The 25,905-nt window shown below is 39.8% G+C and overlaps 1 protein-coding gene across 1 annotated transcript in view; it reads right to left on the bottom strand.

Annotated features, from left to right (window-relative positions):
• PIEZO2 (piezo type mechanosensitive ion channel component 2) overlaps positions 1 to 20,810 on the bottom strand; it is a 351,612-nt gene extending 330,802 nt beyond the window's left edge. The window contains exons 1-2 of the mRNA XM_034642188.1: positions 20,747 to 20,810; positions 18,805 to 18,900 (exon numbers count right to left, since the gene is read on the bottom strand). Coding sequence (XP_034498079.1) covers positions 18,805 to 18,900; positions 20,747 to 20,810 — 160 coding nt within the window. The remainder of the gene's footprint in view (positions 1 to 18,804; positions 18,901 to 20,746) is intronic.
• Between the last annotated feature and the right edge of the window lie 5,095 nt (positions 20,811 to 25,905).

The following is a 25,905-nucleotide window of genomic DNA, read 5'->3' as shown; positions in this document are numbered from 1 at the left end:
ACAAGTTTAATCAGCTAACTATAATCCCAGCCTGATGAAATTTTCAATCTCTTTTTTTGTTAACATGCTACATCTGTATAAATAAACAGCTTTTTTTTTTGCATTAAATTGCATTAAATTGAAAAGTAGAGCATAGAAATGCTTACTGTATGGAGCCCATACTGAGCCAAACAAATGGTGATTTGAAAAAGTAGGGACTATCTCCTCCCTTTACAAACACACACAGGCACACACAGGATTATATTCAAGGTTACCAGATTTAGCAAATAAAAATTCAAAAAACCCAGTTACATTTGAATTTCAAATAAAAATGAATAATTTAACTTTGTAGTCAAGTATATTTCATGCAACTTGGGAAAAAGTATACTAAAATTTCATTCAGTATTTTTCTAAAATTCAAATGTAACTGGCTGTACTGCATTTTATCTAGTAATTATAATAATTACATATATATACGTGTGTATAGACTATAATTTGCATTCTTTTTTGGACATTTGCCTCTGTGTAGGCAAGACAGAGGTTGTGAGAGAGAGCAAACCTATAGGTTATTTAAGAACTGAGAATTAAGAATCATTCATGAAATTCATGGGGAAAATGGTACCTATTTTCTGCCTAACCATATTTACTTCCTGAAATAAACAGAGAGCTTATTGATATGTTTTAAAATAATACCAGTTAGTGAAAATTGTCTCATTGATACGCTAGTCCATACATTATACAAGATTCCTGATAACATTCCTTTCACACATTTCATAATTTGGATTCATTGGATCTGCAATTGGGAGAAAAATTTAGGAGAAATTATACACACACACACACGCACACACACACACACACACTTATACATTTATACAAACATCTAGCAAATTAACCTGAACCTATTTCTCATTTGTAAGGCAGGAAAATAATAATACCAATATCTTAGGATATTTTGGGAATGTTTTAGAAATAAAAAAAGTAGAAGTCTTTGTGAAATGCAAGAACAAATATTAGTATTATTAAATTAATGGAGAATGTATTTAAACATGAAAATTTTAAAAGTGCAAGCTTCTCTCACACCCCTCTTATACACCCTATCTGTAAGGATAACACAAATCTAACATAGTGTGGCCCTCCCAGAGATAGATGTGTCTCAAGTTTAAAATTCCAGGCCTCTAAGAAAAAAATGCGGAGAAGACACTGTCAATTGCAAATCAGAGAATTCCTCGCCAAAGAGGGAGTTACAACAACTTCATAGAGGCTTTCCTCCGCCACACGATCTCCCAAGCTGTCATAACATAACTCACGTTAAAGAAAATTATAACTGCAATATTTAAAATATCCCTTTCAAACAATATGATAGTTATACTCTCCTACTTGAAGCTCTATATCGCTATAACCCTAACCCTCACATTCTAGAGCAAAATGTATACAATTAATTCTTGTTATTCCAGGCAGTTACGTTCTGTAATGCTGCCATGAACACTGAATTAGAGAATACTGAACCACTGCTCCTAGGGGAAACACCGGGCCAGGCCCCTGAGAATCTCTGGTTACAGTATTTTCATCATCCAATCAATATACAACCTTGTTTTATGTGTATGTCTATTTAAAGACACATTATTTAATATGTAGTGTTGATTCATTAACACTGAAATCCTGGCCAACAGCACCATGACTCAGGCCCAAACAAACCTTTCCTGATAAATGTACTTTCTCCATAGAGCTCCTCACATCCGTCTTGCACTTGGAAGCACAGGGCAGTGCTTCAACACTACCCTGGGGGAGGGGTATTTTAAACAGCAACATTATCAGCGAAAAGAAGAAAATGTGGAAAATGTGGCCCTAGACAGATGCAGAAAGGACACCTGTTTACAGTCCGGGAGCTAAATCAAGAAGGCAGAGCTTCCACTTGTTCGCTCCCCACAGAGAATGTGCACGGCAGGTGACTCCAAGTGTTGGCCACTCTGCACACATCCACAAATGAGGACGGAAGTACTGCAAGTATTATTCTGGCCTAACAGATACATTGTAGCAGGTAGACAAATTCACAAATACAGACTCTTTGAAGGATGAGGATTGACTGTATTTAGACTACAGAACATATTCTAAAAGATGAAATGTACACTTAATCTAGTATCACCAGCCAGTAAATTCACAATCCAGTAAATTTCTGGATCACGGCGGCTATTTCTTTTCGCTTACTGTTGTACTACTGGTTCTTCATCCTATTTGCAAAACGTAAATGCCTCATAAATATTTGTGAGATGAATCAATCAAACAATCAGCACTTTGTCTTGTCCTGGCCACTCAACATAGTTCTATCTTCCTATAACAGGTGGTCCCACGAATAACTGTAGGGGACTGTTCATTCAGATTCCATTAGTGTGTTACAAAGTTAAACAAAATCAGCAAAATCCAGGACCTCAAATATTTTTAGATTTCCCAGGTAACCATTCCCCTACCCCTCCCTCCTTCCCTCCAAATAGCTGGTGCTCAAACAAAAAAGCCAAGCACAGCTTTCAGAAGCTGAGTCTCCTTATTCCCTGCTGCATGTGCACGTGCCTATAAAAAGCCTTCATAAAAGCTCTAGCTGCTGAATATTTGATGAGCAACATATGGCTGAATGATAGAACCTGTTCCTGCTATTCAAAGACAGATGCAGCCCAGTCAGCACCTTGTCACTGTTTGCCGCTCACTCCGATGGACAAGTGCTTGCTAAACACTTGTTTTTATAAAAAAGTCACCTTCAAAGCCTGTGTCCATGATCATGGCTTTCTAATAACCCAGCCATTGAGTGAATACGGCAGGAAACAGATAATTAATCCTCACCTACTGTACAGTCTGCTGGCTAGTCACTGTGGAGCAAAAAGAGAGTGCAAGCTGGTAACTGATAACATGATTAGAAGACCCTCATCCTGCAACTTTGTTGCCCATTACTCACCTCTTGGTGGACCTTGCCTCACCATCAGCCACTTCCTCTGCTCACTCTGTCTCTCGGGCCTTAGTAACCTGACCACTTACTAACACTCACTATATGGTAAAGCAGTGATGGACCATTTCATTTATTTATTTATTTATTCTGTCACCTGCATGGCAAGGTTGCTCCAGGCGGGCAGAAACAGGAACCTTACAGACTGAGGACATGTAATGGGGTCTCTCAAGAATGCTGAAGAAGTTAGGAGGGGACATTTACAGGAATGTTTTGAGTAAGGTAGTGCTCACCTTCAGGGAAACTGTGTATTGCTCTAAAATGTGTCTGTGGTGCTCTCTCCTACTTTTTTCTACAGGACCACTCTTAGCTCACCCATCCTCTGGAAGCACGGGATTCTGCACTAGAGTATTATTTTTTTAGCTAGCAAAACAAGGGCCAGAATTCGGTCTCCACGAGTCCTCTTGGCCAGAACCCCAATGTGGAACAGGGTCTGTCTGAGAACTCTGAGCTGCCCTGTTTCCCAACACATGTTCTCCCAGGGTCACCTCCTCTGTGGTGTCTCTCACAATGGCCATCCTTGCTCTCAGAGGAAGGGATGGGGAAATCTGGACAGAGCACCACGTATCCACTATAGGCAGACAACTGGAGTTCTACCTTGCCAAGTGTTCTTGCATTTTAAAAGAGCAATTTTCATTTTGCAGATGCCATTAAACCCAAAGGAAGGTGATCTATGATGAAGAATATGAGGGTGACAATCCTTTATACCCAGTTGTAAAGGGATCCTCTAACACTGATCATGGCTAGCTGGGTTGTAGACAAAAAAGAAAGAGGCTACCTTAATGATTTGAAACCACTCCAGAATACACACATGTAATCCTCAATACATAAATACCCACAGATTCTAGGCCTTCCTCTAGCTAGGTCTGGAGATCTGGACATGGTCTCCACCTCTCCCAGCTTGACAGCTGTGGCTCCAGGCGGCCGGAAGTGGCTGCTGGTGGCTTTGCCCAATGTTCCTTAAATGCACATAGTATTGGCAAATGGAAATGTAGAAAATAGACTTAAGCAAAATTAATTTTTAAAAAATAATGGAGAGAGTGAGGATAAGAGGAAGGGAGGAGAGAGATAGGGAAGGAGGGAGGACCAAATGGTGAGCTCTATGATTAAAAGAATCAGTGTTCTAGTTACTCGTGTTTCTAGGGCCAGCTGACTGCCTGGCCCACTTCAGACACTCAATAATACTTATTTGGTGAACAAGCAACAATTAATGCATATTTTTTATCAATATCTTCAGTGTACTATTTCCGGCTTAATGCTGAAGAAATATACTAAAAAGTGGTGTACAGTACAGTAATTGTCCACTTTTATTGTCACAAGGCAACTAGACAGCATGCAAAATCTTTGTATTTTCACTCTATATTAATTTTATAATAAAATATAGTCAAATGAGGGAAATGTCTACGTAGGTAACTGAATTATTTATATTAGATGCTCTCACGCATTGAATCAATTTAAAACTTATTCATTTCAGGAATTATTCATTGACCTCTGTGTGTTTCTCAGTTTCCCTATCTGTAAAATACAGTAATACTAAATCCTATCTCATAAGGGTTCTGTAAGAATTAAACGAGTTACTGTCTAGAAAGCTTGGAATGTTGCCTGGCATGTAGCAAGCACTTGTATGTGTTACATATTCTCTTATAACTAATCATCAGCACTGTTTGAAAGTTAAATGTAAGTTTTCATCTCAAAAGGTTATTTTGTATAAATCTGTGCAAACACAGGTGGGTTGTTTAAGAGAAACAGTCACACATGACATGATGCCCAGATTCCGTAACATATGAATCAATCAGAAATTAGTCTCGTCCAGCCTTTGAAGTGAATCAAGTTCAAAACTGAAATAAATGGACTCAACCTATATATTTAAGCATATCAAGTCAGTTGAATATATTCGAAGGGAAAATAAATTTTAAAACTTAAAGGAGGGCACCTGGGTGGCTCAGTCGGTTAAGCATCTGCCTTCAGTTCAAGTTGTGGTCCCAGGATCCTGGGATGGAGCCCCCATGTCCAGCTCCCTGCTCAGAGGGGAGTCTGCTTCTCCTTCTCCCTCTGCCCCTCCCCTCTGCTGCTGCTCTCTCTCTCTCTCTCTGATAAATAAATAAAATCTTTAAAAAAAATTAAAGGAGCTGCTCTCTCTCTCTCTTTTTTTTTCTTGATGAGTGTGGCTTAACGTTGATCAATTTTACTTATCTTTTCAAAGAACTAGCTTAGTTTCGTTGATCTTTTCTATTGCTTTTTTTCAGCCACTATTTCACTTATTTCCCCTCTGATCTTTATTATTTCCTTCCTTCTACTAACTTTGTGCTTTGTTTGTTCTTCTTTTTCTAGTTGTTTTAGGTGTAAGGTTAAATTGTTTATTTGAGATTCTTGTTTCCTTAGGTAGGTCTGTATCTCTATAAACTTCCCTCCTAAAAGTGCTTCTGCCGCATCCCAAAGATTTTGAAAGGTCGTGTTTCCATTTTAATTTGTCTCAAAGTATTTTTTGATGTCCCCTTTGGTTTCTTCCCTGGCCACTGGTGGGGCAGCATTTAGTGGCATGTTGTTTAGCCTACATGTTTGTGTTTTTTCCATGGTGGTGGTGGTGGTGGTGGTGTTCGTTTCCATTTTTTCTTTTGTAACTGATTTCTAGTTTCATACTGTAATGAGAAAAGATGATTGATATGATTCAATCTTCTTTAATTTATTGAGACTTCTTTTAGGGCTTCACACGTGACCTACCCTGGAGAATGTACCACGGGCAGTTGAGATGAATGTTGTATTCTGTTGCTCTTACATAGAATGTTCCGTAAATATCTATTAAATCCCTCTGGTCTAATGTGTTATTTAAAGCTGATGTTTCCTTAACAATTTTCTGTCTGGGTGATCTACCCATTGATATAAGTGGGATACTAGTAGTGTATTACTGTCAATGTCTCTGTTTATGTTTACTAATATTTGTTTTTTATATTTAGGCACTCTATGTTGGGTGCATAAATGTTTACAAATGTTAGATCCTCTTCTTGGATTGACCCCTTTATCATTATGTAATGCCCTTCTTTGTTTCTTGCTATTTTCTTTCTCTTAAAGTCTATTTTGTCTGTTACAAGTATTATAACCCAACTTTCTTTTCATTCCCACTTTCATGGAATATCTTTTCTCATCCCTTCACTTTCAGTCCTTGTGTATCTTCAGATCTGAAATGAGTCTTTTGTAGGCAGCACATAGACAGGTCTTATTTTTTCATTCATTCAACCACCCCTTGTCTTTTGATTGGGGCACTGAGTTCATTTATATTTAAAGCAATTGATAGGTATGCACTTATTGCCATTTTATTGATCATTTTCTGGTAGTTTTGTAGCTCTCTGTTCCTTTCTTCTTTTCCTGCTCTCTTCCTTTATGATTTGGTGACTTTCTTTAGTGCTATGTTTATATTCCTTTCTCTATTCTTTGTGTGTCTATTATAGGTATTTGGTTTGTGATTCCTGTGAGGTTCATATGTAAAATCCTATGTATATAGGGTCTATATTAAGTTAAATTACATTTAAGTTGACAGTAACTTAAGTTCAAACACATTCTAAAAGCACTACATTTTTATTCCCACCTCCTATGTTTAGCTTTTGATATCATATTTTAAATACTATCATTTTGTGTATCCTTTGACTAATTATTGCATATATAGATGATTTTAGTACTATTATCTTTTAAATTTCACACTAACTCTCTAGGTGGTTGATTCACCAACTTTACTATATGTTCACCAAGAAAAAAGGAAAGGTCCCAAATAAATAAAATCATAAATGAAAGAGTAGAATTTACAACTGATACCACAGAAATACAAAGTATTATAAAGACTACAAATAATTATATACCAATAAATGGGATAAGCTGGAAGAAATGGATAAATTCATGGAAACATACAATCTTCCATACATACAAGACTGAATCAAGAAGAAATATAAAATCTGAACAGACGAAATATTAGCAACAAATTGAATCAGTTATTAAAAAATCCCCAACAAACAAAAGTTCAACACCAGATGGCTTCACAGGCGAATTCTACCAAACATTTAAAGAAGTGTTAACAGTTATCCTTCTAAAACTATTTCCAAAATTTGAAGGGGAAGCAATGTTCCAAACTCCTTCTATGAGTTTGCTCTTCTGTGAGAGCAATACTCTGATATCAAAACCAGAAAAAGACACCACAATAAAGGAAAATTATAGGCCAATATCCCTGATGAACATAGATGCCAAAAAAATCCTCAAGAAAATATTAGCCAACCAATTAGCAAACCACCTTACCAAACAAACAAAAAAGATAAAAATCCTGATTGTCTCAATAGAGAAAAAGCATTTTATGAAGTTCAACATCCACTTATGATAAAAAAAATCTCAACAAAGCATATATAAAAAAGAACATACCTCAGAACAATGAAGTCCATATATGAAAAACCCACAGCTAACATCATACTCAATAGTGAAAAGCTGAAAGCTTTTCCTCTAAGATCAAGAACAAGACAAAGATGTCCACTTTTGCCACTTTTATTCAGCAGAGTATTGGAAGTCCTAGCCACACCAATCAAAGAAAAAGAAATAAAAGACATCCAAATTGAAAATCGTAAAACTGTCACTATTTTCAGATGACATGAGACTTTATATAGAAGAAACCTAAAGACTTCACCAAAAAACTATTAGAACTAATGAATGAATTCAGTAAAATTATAGGATTCAAAATTTATATATGGAAATCTGTTGCATCTCTATACACTAATAATAAGCTACCAGAAAAAGAAATTTTAAAAACAATCTCATAACAATTGCATCAAGAAGATTAAAATATGTGTGAATAAATTTAAGCAAGAAGGTGAAAGACCTGTACTCTGAAAACTATAAGACACTGATGAAAAAAATTGAAGATAAATGGAAAGATATTCTATACTTATGGATTGGAAGAATGAATATGATTAAAATGTCCATACTACCTAAAGCAATCTACAGATTTACTGCCATCCCTATCAAAATGTCAATTTTTCACAAAACTATAACAATAATCCAAAAATTTGTATGGAACCACAAAAGACCCTGAATAGCCAAAGCAATCTTGAGAAAGAAGAACAAAGCTGAGGTATTATGCACCCTGACTTCAAACTATACTACAAAGCTATGGTAATCAAAACTGTGTGGTACTGGCATAAAAACAGACACACAGTGGTGTTGAACTTAATATAGAAAGCCCAGAAATAAACCCACACTTACAGAGTCAGTTAATCTTTAACGAAGGAGGCAAGACTATACACTGGGAAAAAGATTCCTCAATAAATGTTTTTGGGAAAACTGGAGAGCTCCTTGCAAAAGAATGAAACTGGACCACTTTCTACACCAGACACAAAAACAAACTTGAAATGAATTAAAGGCTTAAATGTAAGACCAGAAGCATAAAACTTCTAGAAAAAAACATAGGCAGTAACCTCTCGGACATCAGTCTTGACAATAGTTTTTTGCATCTGTCTCCTCCAGCGAGGCCAATAAAAACTAAACTAAATAAATGGGACTACATAAAACTAAAAAGCTTCTATATAGGGGCACCTGGGTAGCGCAGTTGTTAAGCATCTGCCTTTGGCAAAGGGCTTGATCCCTGTGCTCTGGGATCAAGCCCCACATCAGGCTCCTCCACTAGGAGCCTGCTTCTTCCTCTCCCACTCCCCCTGCTTGTGTTCCCGCTCTCGCTGGCTGTCTCTCTCTGTCAAATAAATAAATAAAAATCTTAAAAAAAAAAGAAAAGCTTCTACATAGCAAAGGAAACTGTCAACAAAACAAAAAAGCAACCTACTGAATGGGAGAAGATGTTTGCAAATGATATAACTAATAGGGGCTAATACCCAAAATATATAAAGAACTAATACAACACAATATCAAAAAATCACACAACCCAATTTAGAAATGGGGAGAAGATCTGAATAGACATTTCTCCAAAGAGGACCGACAGATGGCCAACTGACACATGAAAAGAGGCTCAATATCTTTAATCATCAGGGAAATGCAAATCAAAACGACAATGAGATATCATTTTTGGTGTGTACATGGAGAAAAAGGAACCCTCGTGCACAGTTGGTGGGAATGTAAATTGATACAGTCACTGTGTAAAACAGTATGAAGGTTCCTCAAAAAATTAAAGATAGAACTACTATATGACCCAGCAGTTCCATTTCTAAATATTTATCCAAAGAAAATAAAAACAGTAATTCAAAAAGATAAATGCACCCTATGGTCACTGCAGCATTATTTAGCCAAGATACGGAAGCAAACTAAGCAACCATTGATAGATGAATGGATTAAGAAAATACACACACACACACGCACGCACACACACAGACACACAGCTATGTACATAGAGGAGACTATTACTCAGCCGTATAAAAGCATGAAGTCTTGCCATTTGTGACGACATGGATGGACCTAGAAGATATTGTGCTGAGTAAAATATGTCAGATAGAGAAAAACAAATACTGTATGATTTCCCTTATATATGGAATCTAAAATATAAATGAGAAACAGACTTATAGAAACAGAACCATCTGGTGGTTGTTGGAGGAAGGAAGGGGATAGATGAAATAGGGGACAAGGATGGAAAAGTACAAACTTCCAGTTATCAAATAAATAAGTCATGGGGAGTCAATGTACAGCATGGGGAATACAGTTAATAATATCACAACAACATTGTACGGTGACGGTGGTCAGATGTATGGAGGTAATCACTTCATAATATATATAAATGCTGAAGCACTATGTTGTACACCTGAAACTAATATAACACTGTATGTCAACTACAATAAAAACGTTAGGAAAGGGTCTATGATTTCTAGAGCTCTTCATCCATCTATTCAGCACATATCACACAACTAGGTTCCCATGAACACGACATCTCCACACATAAATCTCTTAATATTGTGTCCAAGACCAGTGTCAAGGACTCTGAGAAGGTCAGGAACTTGCCCAAGACCATGCAGTTAATAAATGGCAGAGCTGGATTCTATATCCTGGGGCAGAGAACCTGTACTGTTTAACTTAGTATATCCAATTGCCCAGTACCTGACCTGACAGGGTAGGTACCCATAAGTGTTTGTCAAATGAATAAACAAAAGAATAGTAATTTGAAGATGAGGTCAACAAACTGATATCAGTTCAGGTGGACTGCCTCACTGTAATGATAGGACAGCATTTGAACAACAGTGGAAGCCCTATTATAGGTTTGGTATATCATAGCCAAATAAAGCAAAAATTGTGGGACTTCTGGAAACTTATCCCTAGTCATAAGACAACATGACCCAATGTTTCCTGAGCTGAGAATTACACGTATATTCCCTGAAAGCTCCTCTGACTGAGCAGTGTTTGCCAAATTTAAAACAATAGAATACTACATCTGTACCATCCCCAAAAAGGACCTATAATTAGTTCATTCAAAAAATCCAAGAAACAAGCATCTCATTATTTTTGTTAGCACTCCTCTTGGTGGTGAGCTGATATTCACAGTAAAACACCTAATAATTTACTCAATTAAATATTCTCTTGCTTTTTGCTTTATTATGACATAATAAAACATAGCAATAATAAGTCTAATGGTATAAAGACTAACAGTTTTTAACAAAAACCAGATGCAAGCAGTTTTAAATATCTGCTACTATTTCCTCTCTGACGTCTAAACATGTTTTTACAAGTTAGCAGGCCTCTTTACCTCTCCATGTAGGCAAACTGATCATCATTCTTCTTTTCTTGGGGTGCCATTAGTGATTCAGGTATAGTCCATCCTGGGTGAGAACCTCAGAGTAAGGTCCTTTTGATGATTATTTTACACACACACACTGACTTCTTGTGTTAGTACAGTACAATTTCCTCCTAAACTAAGACCCTTGTTTGGAGCTGGTTAGAAGAAAATACCTTTTTTTCTCCCCTGTCGTCTAGAATAACTTAAGCAATTATTTACAAAAGTTAACTCAGCCTGCTAAAAATTTCACTTGCTCACCATTGTCACCAATGCACAGGGAAACCTCTCCTTTACTACCTTCCCTAATTCTATCCCCCTGCTAAACGCTTAAAGAGATCTCAATGACCTGGAAAAAATATGTTCTTAGTAACTTGTGTGTGTAAATCCAAGGAATTATGCCAGGGAAATCAGTACTGATTTACACATATTCCTTCCCAATAATGAAGCAAAGTTCATTAAAAAAAAAAAAAAAAGATGTTTCAGGGACTCACTCCTTTCATCACAGGGAAGAAAAAGATCTCCTCCACAAAACCACATGTTGAAAAAAATTTGAGGGCAAAGCCGGAAATGGTTGGCAGTGCTTGGTTCTGTTATTCGTCTGGCAATCTGACTGGCCTGGGCACAGAACTGGGCCCTCCACCTGTGCCTCACCTACTCCAGGAGGAGCCCACCATCTAACTGGAGAGACAAAACAAGAAAGATCCACACAGGCCCCCATGGTCCTTCCCTTAACCCCCGCCACTGGGAATTTTGTTCTTATCTCTTACAGGGTTGCCCAATCTTTGGAAAGACGGCTCTTGGAAGGAGTATGGGTCCTCAGACAAGAAGACAACTTTGTCATTAGAAATAATTACACACCTTAGACAACAATCGTTTCCATCTGCCTTAGCGCGCGTGTGTGTGTGTTTGTGTGTGTGTGTGTGTGTGTGTGTGATGTAAACATTTCACATGTGAACTGATGAGACGATGATGTTTCTAAGCTATTCTTACAGTACATCAATGGTAAATATTGCCCAGGGAGTGCTGTTTGTCTTCTAATTTGGAGAATCCCTATTCAAGTAGCTCCCAATAAGTAAATGACTGTACTCATTGAATAGCACTAGTAAGATAAGACCTTTTCATCTGCCAGCCTGCAAGAGAACACATTAGCAAAGATAACTTGCTGGCAGGACCAAGCAAGCAGACAGAAGCAATTTCTAGCAAATAGCAAATTTCACACTGTAGCTAGATGTATGCCTCTAATATTAGAACAATTATTTATCAAGAGTATACGAAAAGATGTAAAATTTCCTGTTGGAACCAACTGAAAAACACTCTGGACCCTGAACATTTACAGAGTCAAAACCTAATGATTTATGGTCAGGTACATGAAAAGAAGCAGTCTATCCCAGCTTTATGGGGAAGGACTCCTGTGGACACATGGAAAGACTCGGGGAAGTGGGATGGCAAAGGAAAACAGGAATCTAGACTGGCCAAAATGTGACTAAGTCTCACTAATGTAGCTTTCCCACCAATGTCTTAATAAAGAGGAGACGGTCATAGTATTAGTACTTTAGTATGTGGTATTCCTAGTTTATTAAGTGGATTTATAATCCAGTTAACAATAAATGTGTTTTTTTTCACTCCAGAATGGAGGTTCTGCCTTTTCAATACATCATTTTTCTATCTTCTAATCAAATGAGTTAGTATATAGGGACTATATAGTATATAGGGAGTTATATAGGGAGTTAGTATATAGGGACTATATAGTATACAGAGAGTTAGTATATAGGGAGTATAGGGAGTATATAGGGAGTGCTTAGAACAGTACCTGTGACATAAAAGTTGGCTACTTTTATTATTACTAACATCTTCAGTTCAGGCACATCTCCAGATACTACATCTGATTCTCTGGTCTGGGTCAAGTAGGCACTGCCTAACTATCATAGTCAAGATTCCAGAGCAAATCGAGTTAATCACTGCTTCCTTCAGGATTCTGCCTTCTCGTTTGGGTATCTCCTTTCATAATGACATCCTAGAGCCAATATATCCTTACATGTACGTATATCCATCACGGAAAGATGCTCCATGTGTATTTGTCATTTGTGTGTATCAACAATTGTATTCTCATTCAAAGAAATTTTAAACCTCACTTATAATGAAGGATGACCTTCAGATACTTTGTTTATATTAAATACTCTGGGTTTTATCTTTTTTTTCCCCCTACAATTGGCATGACTAATTTCATCATCAGTTTTTTTTTTCCCCATTGAACTTGACACCCAGTGTTGTACATATCAGACCCACCTTAAGAGGACAGTGGCTTGCAACCATTGAGCCTACTCAAGGCAAACTCTTTAGGCAACTGCAAGGAAGTAATGCGAGATAAGTTTAGAGAAATGACAGCATCACTGAATAAGCATATGGCTTCCAATGACCTCTTTGCAAGAGGCTATCTCATTCAGTGAGATATATAATATCCGTGTGTTTGGGTGGCTATTCCAGTGAAGAACCCTGTTTTCTTCTCCTTTTTATCCTCCACAAATCCAAACACAGTGTTGTGTGAAGGGTGCTTTTCAATTAATAGTTGTTGAAAGAAATGACCAGTCACACTTAGCAAGATGTAATTTCTATATAACATAACATGTATATCATCAATCTTCACCAATGCAAATTCAAGTATCTCCTTTAAATATACTCAAACTATTTCTCCAAACCATTGTACACCAGGGCCTGGTAATCTATCAGCCATCAAGTATTCATTAAATGACTAGGTTTCCCTTGTCCCTCGCAAATCTCCAGAGGACCTGTCCTGGGCATGAGTCAGAACAACACAGTAGCTAAGAGTGTCCAGCCACCCACATGGCACCTGTGTGTCCTAGGGCCTTGTTCTCAACTCACCTGGAACTCAGTCTCTGTCTGTAAGGATTTTTGGTAACAGTTTTTAATAATAGTAGCAGCTCCCTCAAAAGGTCGTTGCTAGAATTAAACTAGTTCATGCAACCAAATAATAATATGTACGTAATAGGTAGAGCTACTGGCTCTCTATTAACAGGTTACTTGACTTAAATGTTATTTAGCAAGAAACCCTGGCAATCATCTAATTCTTAGCTAGATATTTAGAAAGCACTAGGGTAAGTCCTGATGTAAATATTGGCGATGGTCACGCACATGAGATTGAGATTTCTAAATCTTGCTCATTCTGATGTTCAAAGTAATGATGTTGTTCTTCAAAATAATATTATTATTAGCCAGTATATACTGAATATTTACCATGGTCTTCTTCCATATCTCATGTTTTATTACTTATATTCCATCCAAACAAAATCCAACTCTTCCACCATGTAGGTGGACATGGTGCACTCAATATACCATAAGGTATAGGGAATGTGTGTCCTGTTAAGGAACTTAACAGCTCCTCAACTTTGAATGTTTGGGCCACCTGCAGCTAATTATATATTAGTTCATCTTTATTGGAGTACAGTCTCAATCTGAATGCAAAGCACGCCATTAGGTAAGCAGCAGAAAAAGATTTATTTCTCTTCCTTCAATACTATATACTTAAATAAAATGCCTATAAGAGCATAAAACATCTTGATTTATTGAATTTCTCGTGATCCTCTGATCCCAATTAAATAGAAAATAGCAAAATCCCATGGCCCTTTCTACCCTAAGCTTCTGTCTCCAAAGAACAGTCATATGCAGTAAACTGTTCTATGATGTTTGCTATTATGGATATTGAGGCAAGCAAAGGACTATAGCTGTGTTTATAAATGCTGCTAAAATTCAGGACTCTGAGAATAAATTCATTCATTCATTCATTCATCTCATAAATATTTACTAACCATCTACTATACACTGGACATCATTTCTGTGTCCTGGAAATGCAGTAGTAAACAAAACAGCAAAATCTTTCCCATCTTGAACTTTACATATTAAAAGAGAAAGAGACTCAATAAATAAATGTATTAAAATAAGACTCCAGCTCAGTTTCAGGTGCAACCCCAAAAAGCTGAGGCACCAAGCCTCCCTCATCTTCCAATGAATACCATGGCAAAGGATGTTTGTTTTCAAACTGTGGTTCCTTGCCCCATGGAGGATACAGGAGAGAATGTTGGAGAAGCCGAGAAAATTAGATATTGTAGAAAGATCTCCAAGCCTAATGAGAGTGGCTTGCAAGAGACACCCTGTGAGCTCAGGGGACACGTTGCTCCAAAATATGACTGGCCTGGGAAATTCAAAGGGCAAGAATAGAGGTGAGGGTCTTGTTGAGGGAACTAATTGCACACTGACCAATGCAGATCAAAGGTCCCTGCTCTCCATGGGCTGAGTGTGCACACCCGTGTGTGTGTGTGTGTGTGTGTGTGTGTGTGTGTGTGTGGTAGTCTCCTTCAGCCACCAATTCCCAGGGAGAAATTCCACTATGCACTGTTATAGACAAGGCCTCCTGGGGGCTGGAGAAGGGGTGCCTCAGTCCTCAGAGGGGATTCCAAATTTCCACCTCAGCTTCCAGCACATGGTGGCCTAGAGGAGATTCTGAAAAGGGGAAGTGCCTCCAGGGGACAGAATGAAGGGAAAGATGAGCCCCTCCACCACCACCCCCAACATTTGAAAAGCTATAGGCAGTTTACTGACAATGAACATGAAACGGTCTCATTTGACTCACCTGACTAACAAGAAGAGCGTTAATCACAGCCTGTCTGCACAGATCCATTCCCTGACCGCCTCCTGTGGTTCTAGTGATGCACAGGTGGCTCTTGGTTCCAAGTTCTGCTCATGCCCTCTCTTCTTCCCCCCATTCCTCCCTGCTCTGCCAGATCTAAGTCCCCCAACCTTCCTCTTGACTTCTTGGCTCTTCACCATCTCTGGTAACCCACCCTCTCCATCACGTTTCCTCTGAAAGTACCTAGGGTGGCTTGTGGTTTCTGGTTGGGCCCTGATTGATACAATCCTACTAAGGTAATTACACATTTGAAAATATTTACTAGAAAAACAAGAATTCTAAAATCCTAGATTTATAAAAGACCCACAAAACGATGTAGTTGAAGCCAATCCCATCACAATATTCCTATAATCTAATTATGAAATCTTCTAATGACTATAATCCTCCAGTCTCTGTTAATTCTTTCTTTATTGCTCTGGGTTGGTTACTATGGCTTGGGTATCCTTGTGCGGTCAGGTGGACTTCAGGTCTATTCAAGAGAGAACTGCCTAAGACCTCCCGGGGAGACTGGTAGCTCCCTGGCCCATCAGTGATTGTGAAGAAACAGCATGTATGGAACGTGTTCCATGACTCCTGAAAGCTCCTCCGATTCTAGACTCAATGGTTCAGAAGAGGCCACGAGTAAGCTGCCAAGCCACCATCCATACTCTTTTTCTTTTTAACTTGATAACATTTCAGCATATAACTGCTACCTGCCCCTGATGTTCCCTCCTTCAGGACGCAGTCATTTCCAGACTTACAGCCAATCTTCACTCCAATGTTCTGGGTGCTGCGGGGGGCGCTGAGATCAAAATAAGTAGACAACCTTGTCTTAAACAACAACAGTGGAGAGAGTGCGATTTACATTCAGAACTATCCCAGGAATGAAGCCACAGGAACACCCTCCAAGTTACAACTGGGAAATTCTCTGTGTGTTAGGCCCTCTATGGATATACTTAGAGGAAAAATAATGCCACAAGAGAAAAATAAATCCAACACACCAAATGCAGGGCAGAGGGGCACGGAGTAACTTTTACACATCTGCACCACACTTTTGGCTCAGGGGGGTCTATGTCATTACAGGGTCCCCGCAATGTGCGCAGGCGCATATGGCTCCAGAGGCAGTCTGAATGCATCTAGATTTCAGGCGGACTGTCTGCGAGCAGGTGGTAAGGAGATTGCTAACAGCTCTTTCAGTCTGAGAATGTACTTTCTTATCGATTCATGAGAAATGTGTGTGAACATGAACTTGAAGGCCTGAGTATGTGTGAACCCGAGTCTTCCTAAAAAGCCACACCGCGACCAATCTTCCAGACCCATTGCTTCCTTGCGTCCATGCCAAGTGGGCTTCGACGTCCTGGACTGTGCGCCGCCGGAAGTGCCCAGCGTGGGTTATCTAAAAACACAGACCTTAGAAAGACCTGGACTGTGAGTCCTACGTGTTTGGAAAAAATGTGTGGGACATTCTCTCCTAGATACCCTCAAATAAATAAATAAATAAATAAATAAATAAATAAATAAATGAGGTTCCGCTGACTCTCAGTCATGCTTCTTGGCACTGAAATGCAGGAAAGAGGAAAGTAATCACAACTCTGCTTCCATAATACTAACTGAAAAGATGCCTGTGAGTTTCCCTTTTGGGCCCTGTGCTTCCGTCTCCAGCACTAGGAGCAGCACCAGCAGACATGTGTGGGTGCTCACTGTGCTTTGCTTGTGCGCTGACCTTGTCACATTTTGTTAACTCAGGATATTTCTTTACATAGAGAAGAGCTGCCATTTGCTTTTGATTTTATGTTTCACCTCTGATCTTCCTGTCATCAGTCCCTGGTGCACCCGGGTATACAATGGGGTGATTGTCCCATGCTTGGGACATTGTTGCACACCAACTCCTACAGAGACTGAGTCAGCCCGACAGAAAGCAGGGCTGGTTAGCTGGGAAGAAGGCAAAGCCAGGTGCTGTGCTCTAAGTCTGAAGGGGAAGACCCCATTACCTGAATTCCAGATAAAACAATAAGCAGACACCCTGATATAAAAGGAAGGGATAATTTAATTGCATCTACACCAGTGCTCCTTTTTAAAGCACTTTCTTGCGAATGTGTATGATACTTTTTTTTTTTTTTTTGGAAACATGAGCTCCAAGCCATGACATTCAAGCTGCCTGTATGCTATAATAATTTTGGCTTTGAGGCCCAAAACTACCGTTTCAATGTCTTTGTTAATGTTGAACTGTCGGAATGAGGGTGTGGTCCCATGAGCAGGGATTTTGAGGTTTGATGTGGATTTGTACACACTCACTTTTCTCTAGCTCGTCTTTACTTTATGTATTAAGGATCTAAGTGACTTAGAAGAGCTGTCACTTAGGTTCTCCCTCAGGCAGGAAAGTCATCCTAGCGTGTGCAGTCCTAATTATTCAGATGAGGAAACACAGTACGCATTATAAATGCAATAGTTAAGGGGGAGAACGGGAAAGACAGAGCCATTATTTGCTGTTCTACAAACACCAATTCTTCACTTCTTTTCCTGAAGAATCACCACCATAAATTGACAACAACAACCAATGGCCGTTCCCATGCCACTCCATTGGTGGGGGTCAAACACAACTCCCTTTTGTTTTTCCAGGTTAATATACGGCCATCACACTCACCTAAGACACTGGGCACATCTTGTTTCTGATGGTATTGTTTGGAAAACTAAACTATTAAATTGATTTGGTGTGGTTTAATGTTTATACGTGTGGAAGAACCTCAGATATATAAATTTACAAGCCAGACCATGCTTCTTAATTAGAGCCTTAGAAGAAACAGTCACATTCTTTTCTATGCCTGCAGATTCATGCAGAGCAATGGGAAATGGATCTAAAATTTTGCAGTGACATGCTTGAGAAACTATCCCTCAGACTCAGATTACTCTCTTTCAGTACTTGATTGAGGCATATGTAAGAGATCTCAGCTGATGTATAAACAAGGCATGACTGGGACCTGGTATTACCCAGTTCTCTTGCTACATAGCTTGAAATGTAAGACCATGCTCTGCCTCCTTTCTGCTTGCTGCCACATTCTCCCCAGCAACCCAATATGCAAAGCATGTGCCAATGTTGCTCCACCCTCTGCCTTATTTTATTGAAAATACATTGAGTTCATCTTAACTAGCCAAAATGTTCCAGATACACTGCAAGCCTACCAATCAAGACCGACTTGGGAACTTGTATGGGAGGATAGCTGTGTAAGTGACAAAAACATGTCACCAACAAGCTCCACACTACTCAACTTGCAGTTGCCCAAATGCTTGATGCCCACTCCTAGTTGGACCAACGTGATGCACAGACAGCATCTTACCCATCAGATAAACACAAACCAAGCAGCCCAGCAAAATGCATTCAGAGCATGGTAGGGAACAGTAAACATCTCTTACCTTGCATCGTCGCTTTTGTTGGTTCTGAGAACAAAGGGATGAGCAAGAGGTAGATGAGGTAGACAAAGGAGAGCCCATTGTACCGGAACGCACACGCTGCATTGGGAAGAGAGAAGAGACAGGGAACGTCAGTAATAATGGCAGGCTGCTGGGACCAGTGTGCACAGGCTTGAGTGGGTTACTGCATCAGGGACCGCTGGATCAAATGGTGACCTAGGTAGGTATGTCAATTAGCAAGTAAAGTCTGAGATTTTATGCTGTGGTTATCACTATGTTGAGCATCATGAGAAATGAAGAATTAAAATGCGTGGCCCCTGCTCTTAAAATCTAACCAAGAAGGCAACACCCATATAATACCTGAATGGAGGCAACCCATAAATAAGTCATAAATTAAGCTGGAGAAATTAAAATTGCTACAGAAATATAGAGGGCAATGGGATTGGTGAGGGTTTGGGGTGTTCAGGTAAGGCTGGCCATGGAAGAGAGGAGAAAAAAGAGAAAAAAATAGAAGAAGAAGATTTGCTCAATGCTCCATGGCAGGGCTTTACACAAATTATCTCATTTAATCCTCATTTTGTAAGTAAGAACACTCAGGCTCAGAAAGATTCATAATCATTCACCTGAAACTCTCAACTAGGACTTGACTGAGTTAGAATTAACCTTGGGTCTGCCAGGCTTCCGACCCCACTCTCCTCCTTCTATATTGCTTATATTAGAGCTAGAACTCCAGAGATTTGCTCCAAGGGGGTGCCTTCCCTTTCCAGGTTCCCATTTCCCCATCTGTGAAGCGGACCTGATAACCGTGTCTCACTCATAGACTCATTCTGAGGAATAAATAGAATGATATATAATAATACCTATGGTTCAGCATCTTATACACAGGAAGCCCTCAAAAACACAAGCATTTATCATAAGCATCCTTATTATTATCCAGGGAGGAGAAAGTGTGCAGTGTTCCATGCAGAAAGAAAATGAGCACATTATAGCAATAAAAAATAAATTTATTAGATGACTAAAGAAAAACCAAAGATGAGAAGGTCTGAGTATGAGTCTGCGGGATGAGGAAATCTGTTAATGATGATGCAGGTGGAAAAATGTTGAAAGGAAAGTTGGTAGGAGAGAAAATGGAGGAAAGAGACATGGTACCTGGACAGGGAGACCAGATCAAGAAGTGCTGACCTTGAGACAGCATTTGAACAGCAGGAGTGTGGCATACTCCAGCCCCTAGCCCTTGCTTCTGGTGACTTACTCTAGAAGCCAGCAATCAGAGACACAGTAGAGCAAAGTGAGGCATGGTGTCCTGGGGAAGGAGGGAAGCCACAAACAGAAAGACCCTTTCTCTTTTAATATGTTGGAACTGTCTTTCTAGATATTTCTTTTACTTCTGCATCTTATTTTCCACCCATAGGGGAAACTCCTTAAAAACAAGTCAAAGATAGTGGGGATTCATTCAGTTGACAAATATGTTTTGAGCATATACTATGTGCTGGGACCCACAGAGATCCTTTCTACCTCTGGGAACTTACATTACGGTGGGGAGATATATGATAAACAACAAACACGATAAAAGGTCAGTCACAAGGAACACTAGAAGACAAGCACTGTGAAGTTAGCAGGGAAAGGGGGAGCAGGGGATACTGGGGGTGAGGAGGACTGACTGCAGCATTCATAGGAGCACTGAAAGTAGACCATTGCCAAGGAGAAAGTGAGATGTGGGTCAACAGGTGAGGTAGGTGAGCCAGCTGACAGAGCCTCTACGGGAAAGGGTGCCGGGTGGGGCCTTGGAGCAGAAGAGGGCCTAATCTGTGACCTGCCCCAGACAGCCCCGCAGTGAGCTGGGGTACCAGTGGAGTCCTGGATGGGGGCAGATCATGTGGACCTTGCAGGGGATCCGAAGGCGCTGGCTATAACTCTGAGGTGTCAACTGAGTGCCAGTTCTCACCCTCGTTCAAGGCTGCAAGCCTGGCTCCGGCCTCCACCTGCAGCTCCATGCCCCACCAGTGCATCCCTGCATTCTGCGCTTCTGCCTAACTGAACAGCCAGCATCTTCCATATGCTTTGCTGCATCCTGCCTCTAGGTCCTGCCGGCACCGCTCCCTCTGTGCCCACTCCTAGTTGGACCAACACCTTCTCATCCTTCCTTCATCAGGCATATCACTACATAGCTTACAAGTTTCCTTTTCTGGGTCATGGTCCATGTCCACAAACTCCCCAAACAGATGCATTTCACTCCCTGGTGCTCTTACAGAACACTTGTCATTCAGTGTCGCAGGCTTTGGTTGGATGCCTGTGAGCATCTCTGCTATCGCCAGGACCCAAGGCAGGAGCTGCGTATGCCTACACAAGGAATGAACAGTGAAACAATGAATGAAAAGGAATGAAAAGGCGTGAGGGCATCAGGGAAGGAAATCAGGGTATCAAGGTGCACAGCATGCCTGGTCGCATAAAAACATCACAGCTGACATTTCAACAACAATAAACAAACATCTAATCAATTGGAATATTTCTTTCTTTTTAGTCTTAGGGTGTTTTTGCAACGTGAAAATTAGTATTGCACAGCAATGTTACCTAATTCTGAGTACTTCTGGGTAAAACTAAACTAGAACTCACTTGTATGATTGTAGCACTTTAAAGAACATTCTCAAGGACCCATCTGCTTTTAATTTATCTCAGTATTAGCTTACAACACTGTGCTTGCTCTGTGTCAAGCCCTGCTGGGTACACTTCATGTACATTAACTCCTACTATTACTATCCTTCTTTATAGAGACTGTCATCACTCTCGTCTGACACATGAAAAAGCACGAAGCGCAATAAGGGACCAGGCATTGGGTTGAGCCTGAGAGTCTAGTTCCCAAGGCTGCACTATCATTAGAAGCATCATGGCCCCAGCATGACATCATGTCCTCACCTGGCCACCCTGTCCCTAGTTAACCCTCAGGGGCTCAGTGAGTGAGCGGGAGCCTGCCCTCCAACACTCTTGTATGTATCTTGCTGTTTCCATTTTATAACCTCATTCTGTAAGGTTTCATATTATGCATGGTGGAAACGTGTTTACTGAGGAAATTCTCAAAGATTAACTTTGGAGGGGGAGAACGAAACCCGCTCTTGGTTTCCCACATCACAATCTTCAGTTATCATTATTTATAGCGTAGTCCAAAGAGCTTAAGGAGAAGACAAGGACAACCCAGGGTGATAGGTGACCTCCAAATGGTCACCAGTTAATCGCCACCTCCTGGTTGTCACGCCAGGATGTCATCCCCTGCTCTTGAACATGGGCTGGAACTAAAAACTCGCTCCCACCAAACAGAAACCATAAAAGTATAGAGATACTGCATGGTGGCTTCTGTCCCAGCTGCCCCTCTGCCTCTCCCCTTGCTCACTATGAGGGAAGCCTCCTGCCCTGTTGTGAGTTGTCCCAGGGAGAGGCATATGGCAAGGAACTGAAGTCTCTAGCCAGTAGCCAGCCCTCACCAGCCAAAAGCCACATGAGTTCGCTTGGAAACAGCTCCTCCGGTGACTGTGTCCTCGCCACCCCCTTGGCTGCAGCCCCATGAGACAGCCTGTGCCAGAGGTGCCCACCCGAGCCACACCTGGCTTCCTGACTCCCAGAAACTCAGACAGTGTGTTGCTTTAAGCTACTAAATACTTAGGTGATTTGTATGCAGCAATAGATACCCAAACTTAAAAAAAAAAAAAAAATCAAGCCACTTGTAAAAATCCAACTTCATTTATTTTTGTCTGAAATCATCCCATTTGACTGATGACAGTAGCCCAACCTGAATTCCTTGCTTTACTTTTTACGTATAAAGTTGCTACCCAGGAGCTCACCCAAGCTGATGGGGACTTCAAATGACATTTCTAAGTGAGTTATCCCCAACAAGGGCAAAATATGCCTTTGAACTTATCAATAAAACACATTTGAGCTAGAAAAGCTTTAAAAGGCAAATAGCAACTGCTGCTTTATCATGCATGATGTCGCCTTTGTTCAGGAGCACATTCATTACTCTTCGCAATGAGCTCTCGTATTCTGGCTGCACAGTGCTCATGGATACCCCACACCTCTCGTTGACTGTCAGGTCACCCGGACTTCCTCCCTCTGCCTCAAAAATTTGTTGACAGTACAATTTTTTTAAATGCAGTCCAAGGTGTTCAAAGGAGAGAGATTCTCTGATTTGGTGAAGAATGCACTGTAGTTTCCACTACTCCTGGTTTTAACCACCCAGAAGTATGTGGAAACCTCCCCAAAGAGATGACAACCATTGACAGGAATTTCCCAAACAAAAGACTTTGCCAGGCCTAGAAAGCTCACAATTACAAACTGTGAGTCAACAAGTTATCAAGTCAGAGTGCTTTATAAACATTAATACCATTATTTGAAATGTAAACAATTGAACTCGTCCCATTAACAAACTTCATTTTCTAAAGATGAAAGCTGGTAAGCAGTTTTGGCAAAACTCTCCAAGAAGGAAATGATTTGACTTTGACAACTTAGTTTATCAAAATAGAAAGGGGAAAAAATCTCTTGCAAGTATGAAATTGTTAAGATGGCCATGTAACATTTATAAAGATACTTGGTTGTAGTTTGTGTACAGATCTTCCTTGACTTACAATGGGATTATGTCCCAGTAAAACCAAAGAAGTTGAAAATATCCTAAGTTGAAAATGCATTGAATACACCTAACCCACCAAACATCATAGCTCAGCCTGGCCTGCCTTAAACATGCATCGGAGGCTACAGTTGAGCAAATCATCTGACACAGAGCCCACTGTAAAACCATGTGTTGAATAGTTCATGTAACGGACTCACTTCCATACCAAAAGTGACAAACACAATGGCTGTATGGATACAGAATGGTAAGAATGTAAGTGTAAGGCTACTGACCCTCCTGCCTGCAGGGTGGACTGGGAGCAGCGGATGCCGCCCAGTATCATGGGAGAACAATGCGCTGCAGGTAGCCCAGGAAAAGATCCAAATTCCAAATTGAAAAAAAAAAAAGTTTCTATTGAATGCATGGATTTTGCTTTCACTACCCTCATAAAGTCTAAAAATCGTTAAGTCGAATCATCGTCAAGTAGGGACCATCTGTATAATAATTTCCCCATCATTACAATATGATCATGGAGGAGTTTATGCACACTTTAATTTGCCCTTCCATAATAGTTGAAGGCAATAATTTTAGATTATGTTATTAAAGGTAAGTGCTCTCAGAGCTGAATTTTTAGCCAGATGTGATCTCCTACTTCCTTCATACCCTTTAGCAAGGCCAAACAACATCTCACTATTAATGGCCTGGGAGACAATGCTTTAAATGTTTAGAATCTCCATTTCAACTAAGTACATTCTAAATGCTCTTTATTGCCTCCAGGAGTTTTGTTTATTTTAACAGTTGCCCAAGCAGTAGATACACATTACCCAGAATAAGCAACTTCAATACCAAGTGACAAAATAGTTCTGTCAATTCAGTGATTCCAGAAATTTTTTGTTCATTCGTACTTTTAGTATTTTTCCTTCTTGACTCTGAAGCAATCAACTGCTTTTAAAAGTATGCCCTCTCAAAATCCTGGTTATTTTATTTTAAAAAAACTGACAATAAGAGAATCAGTTACAAGTATTTATAATGGAGCAGGAAAAAAAATTAAACAATGGTAGATTTTTCCTAAGGAAAACTATCAAAGAAATGAGAGACAGGAAAAAGGCTGTTATGTCACCTGATTCATTGCCTATTTGTGTAGAATTCTTTTTCTCATTTTATACTCTTGTGGTTTACATCCGGTTAAAGTTATAAACGTCTCAAGTAGTGGTGCTTTAGAATTGACAGTCAAGACCCAGTGCCCTGAGCTCTTCCCGTTTCCTTTATGTCTGACCTCCACATCCATGAGAGGTCATGTCACACCAGCTTCCTTCAGAAAGTCACAAAAATAATTTCATCAAGAAAGATGCTACCAGCGGCGCCTGGATGGCACAGCAGTTAAGCGTCTGCCTTTGGCTCAGGGCGTGATCCTGGTGTTGTGGGATCGAGCCCCACATCAGGCTCTTCNAGCGCCTGGATGGCACAGCAGTTAAGCGTCTGCCTTTGGCTCAGGGCGTGATCCTGGTGTTGTGGGATCAAGCCCCACATCAGGCTCTTCTGCTATGAGCCTGCTTCTTCCTCTCCCACTCCCCCTGCTTGTGTTCCCTCTCTCTCTGGCTGTCTCTCTCTCTGTCGAATAAATAAATAAAATCTTAAAAAAAAAAAAAAAGAGAGAAAGATGCTACCAGAAAGTCTCTCCCACTACAGTTCATAAAGGCAAGAGATATGCTTGCACACTTATTTTTATCATGTAGCACCTGCATTATATTCTCCATGCATACTCTAAGAAAGTTCATTCATTTGTGCCACAAAAGGCTAATAGAAATAATTTTCAAATAAGAAAATATGTTATCACATTGGGGGATAGTCCCTACAGTTTAACATTACATTTTGATTCAGAGATGTATGAAAGGTGACTTTGGTCCTGGGAGTTTGTCAGTATAACAATGAATCCATCAGTCATGTATTTCTCACACCTCAAGAAATAGAAGTAGCTCACCACAAAAAAGAAATAGACATGATGGGGTGCTAGCTACACCACCGTGGTCATCATTTTGCAATATATAAGTGTATCAAATCAACACATTGTGTACCTTAAACCTACACAATGTTATATGCCAATTATACCTCAGAAAAACTAGAAAAGAAGAAAAATATTGCATTGTACATTAATTTCACTAAAGAAGCTGGTTAAAAGAATGTAATTTTAGAATTTTAGAATAAAGCATCAAGGAAAATAGGACTTTTATAAGGTAATGGATTGCAAGGTCTTAGAATCAAATTGCAGTAGCAGAAAATCATAACCATTACTAACCATAACAAAATTTCTAAGTCGGTTTAAGGAAAAATCAGTTGAAAGCATCTCATTTATAAAGGATGGAAGCCTTTGGTCTAAGTTTCCTACTTATGCAAAATAACCTGAAGTACTATCTGCAAAATACAAGTTGAACCAGGGGGTCACTAAAATCGTAGTTTGATTTTTTTTTTTTTGGACTATAAATTTAAACAGTCATTGCCTATTAAATTCT

The sequence above is a fragment of the Ailuropoda melanoleuca genome, chromosome 14 (assembly GCF_002007445.2).
Source record: "Ailuropoda melanoleuca isolate Jingjing chromosome 14, ASM200744v2, whole genome shotgun sequence".
Classification (NCBI taxonomy): Eukaryota; Metazoa; Chordata; class Mammalia; order Carnivora; family Ursidae; genus Ailuropoda; species Ailuropoda melanoleuca.
Note: the sequence above shows the minus strand (reverse complement) of the source record. Positions and strands in the feature narration are given on the sequence as shown.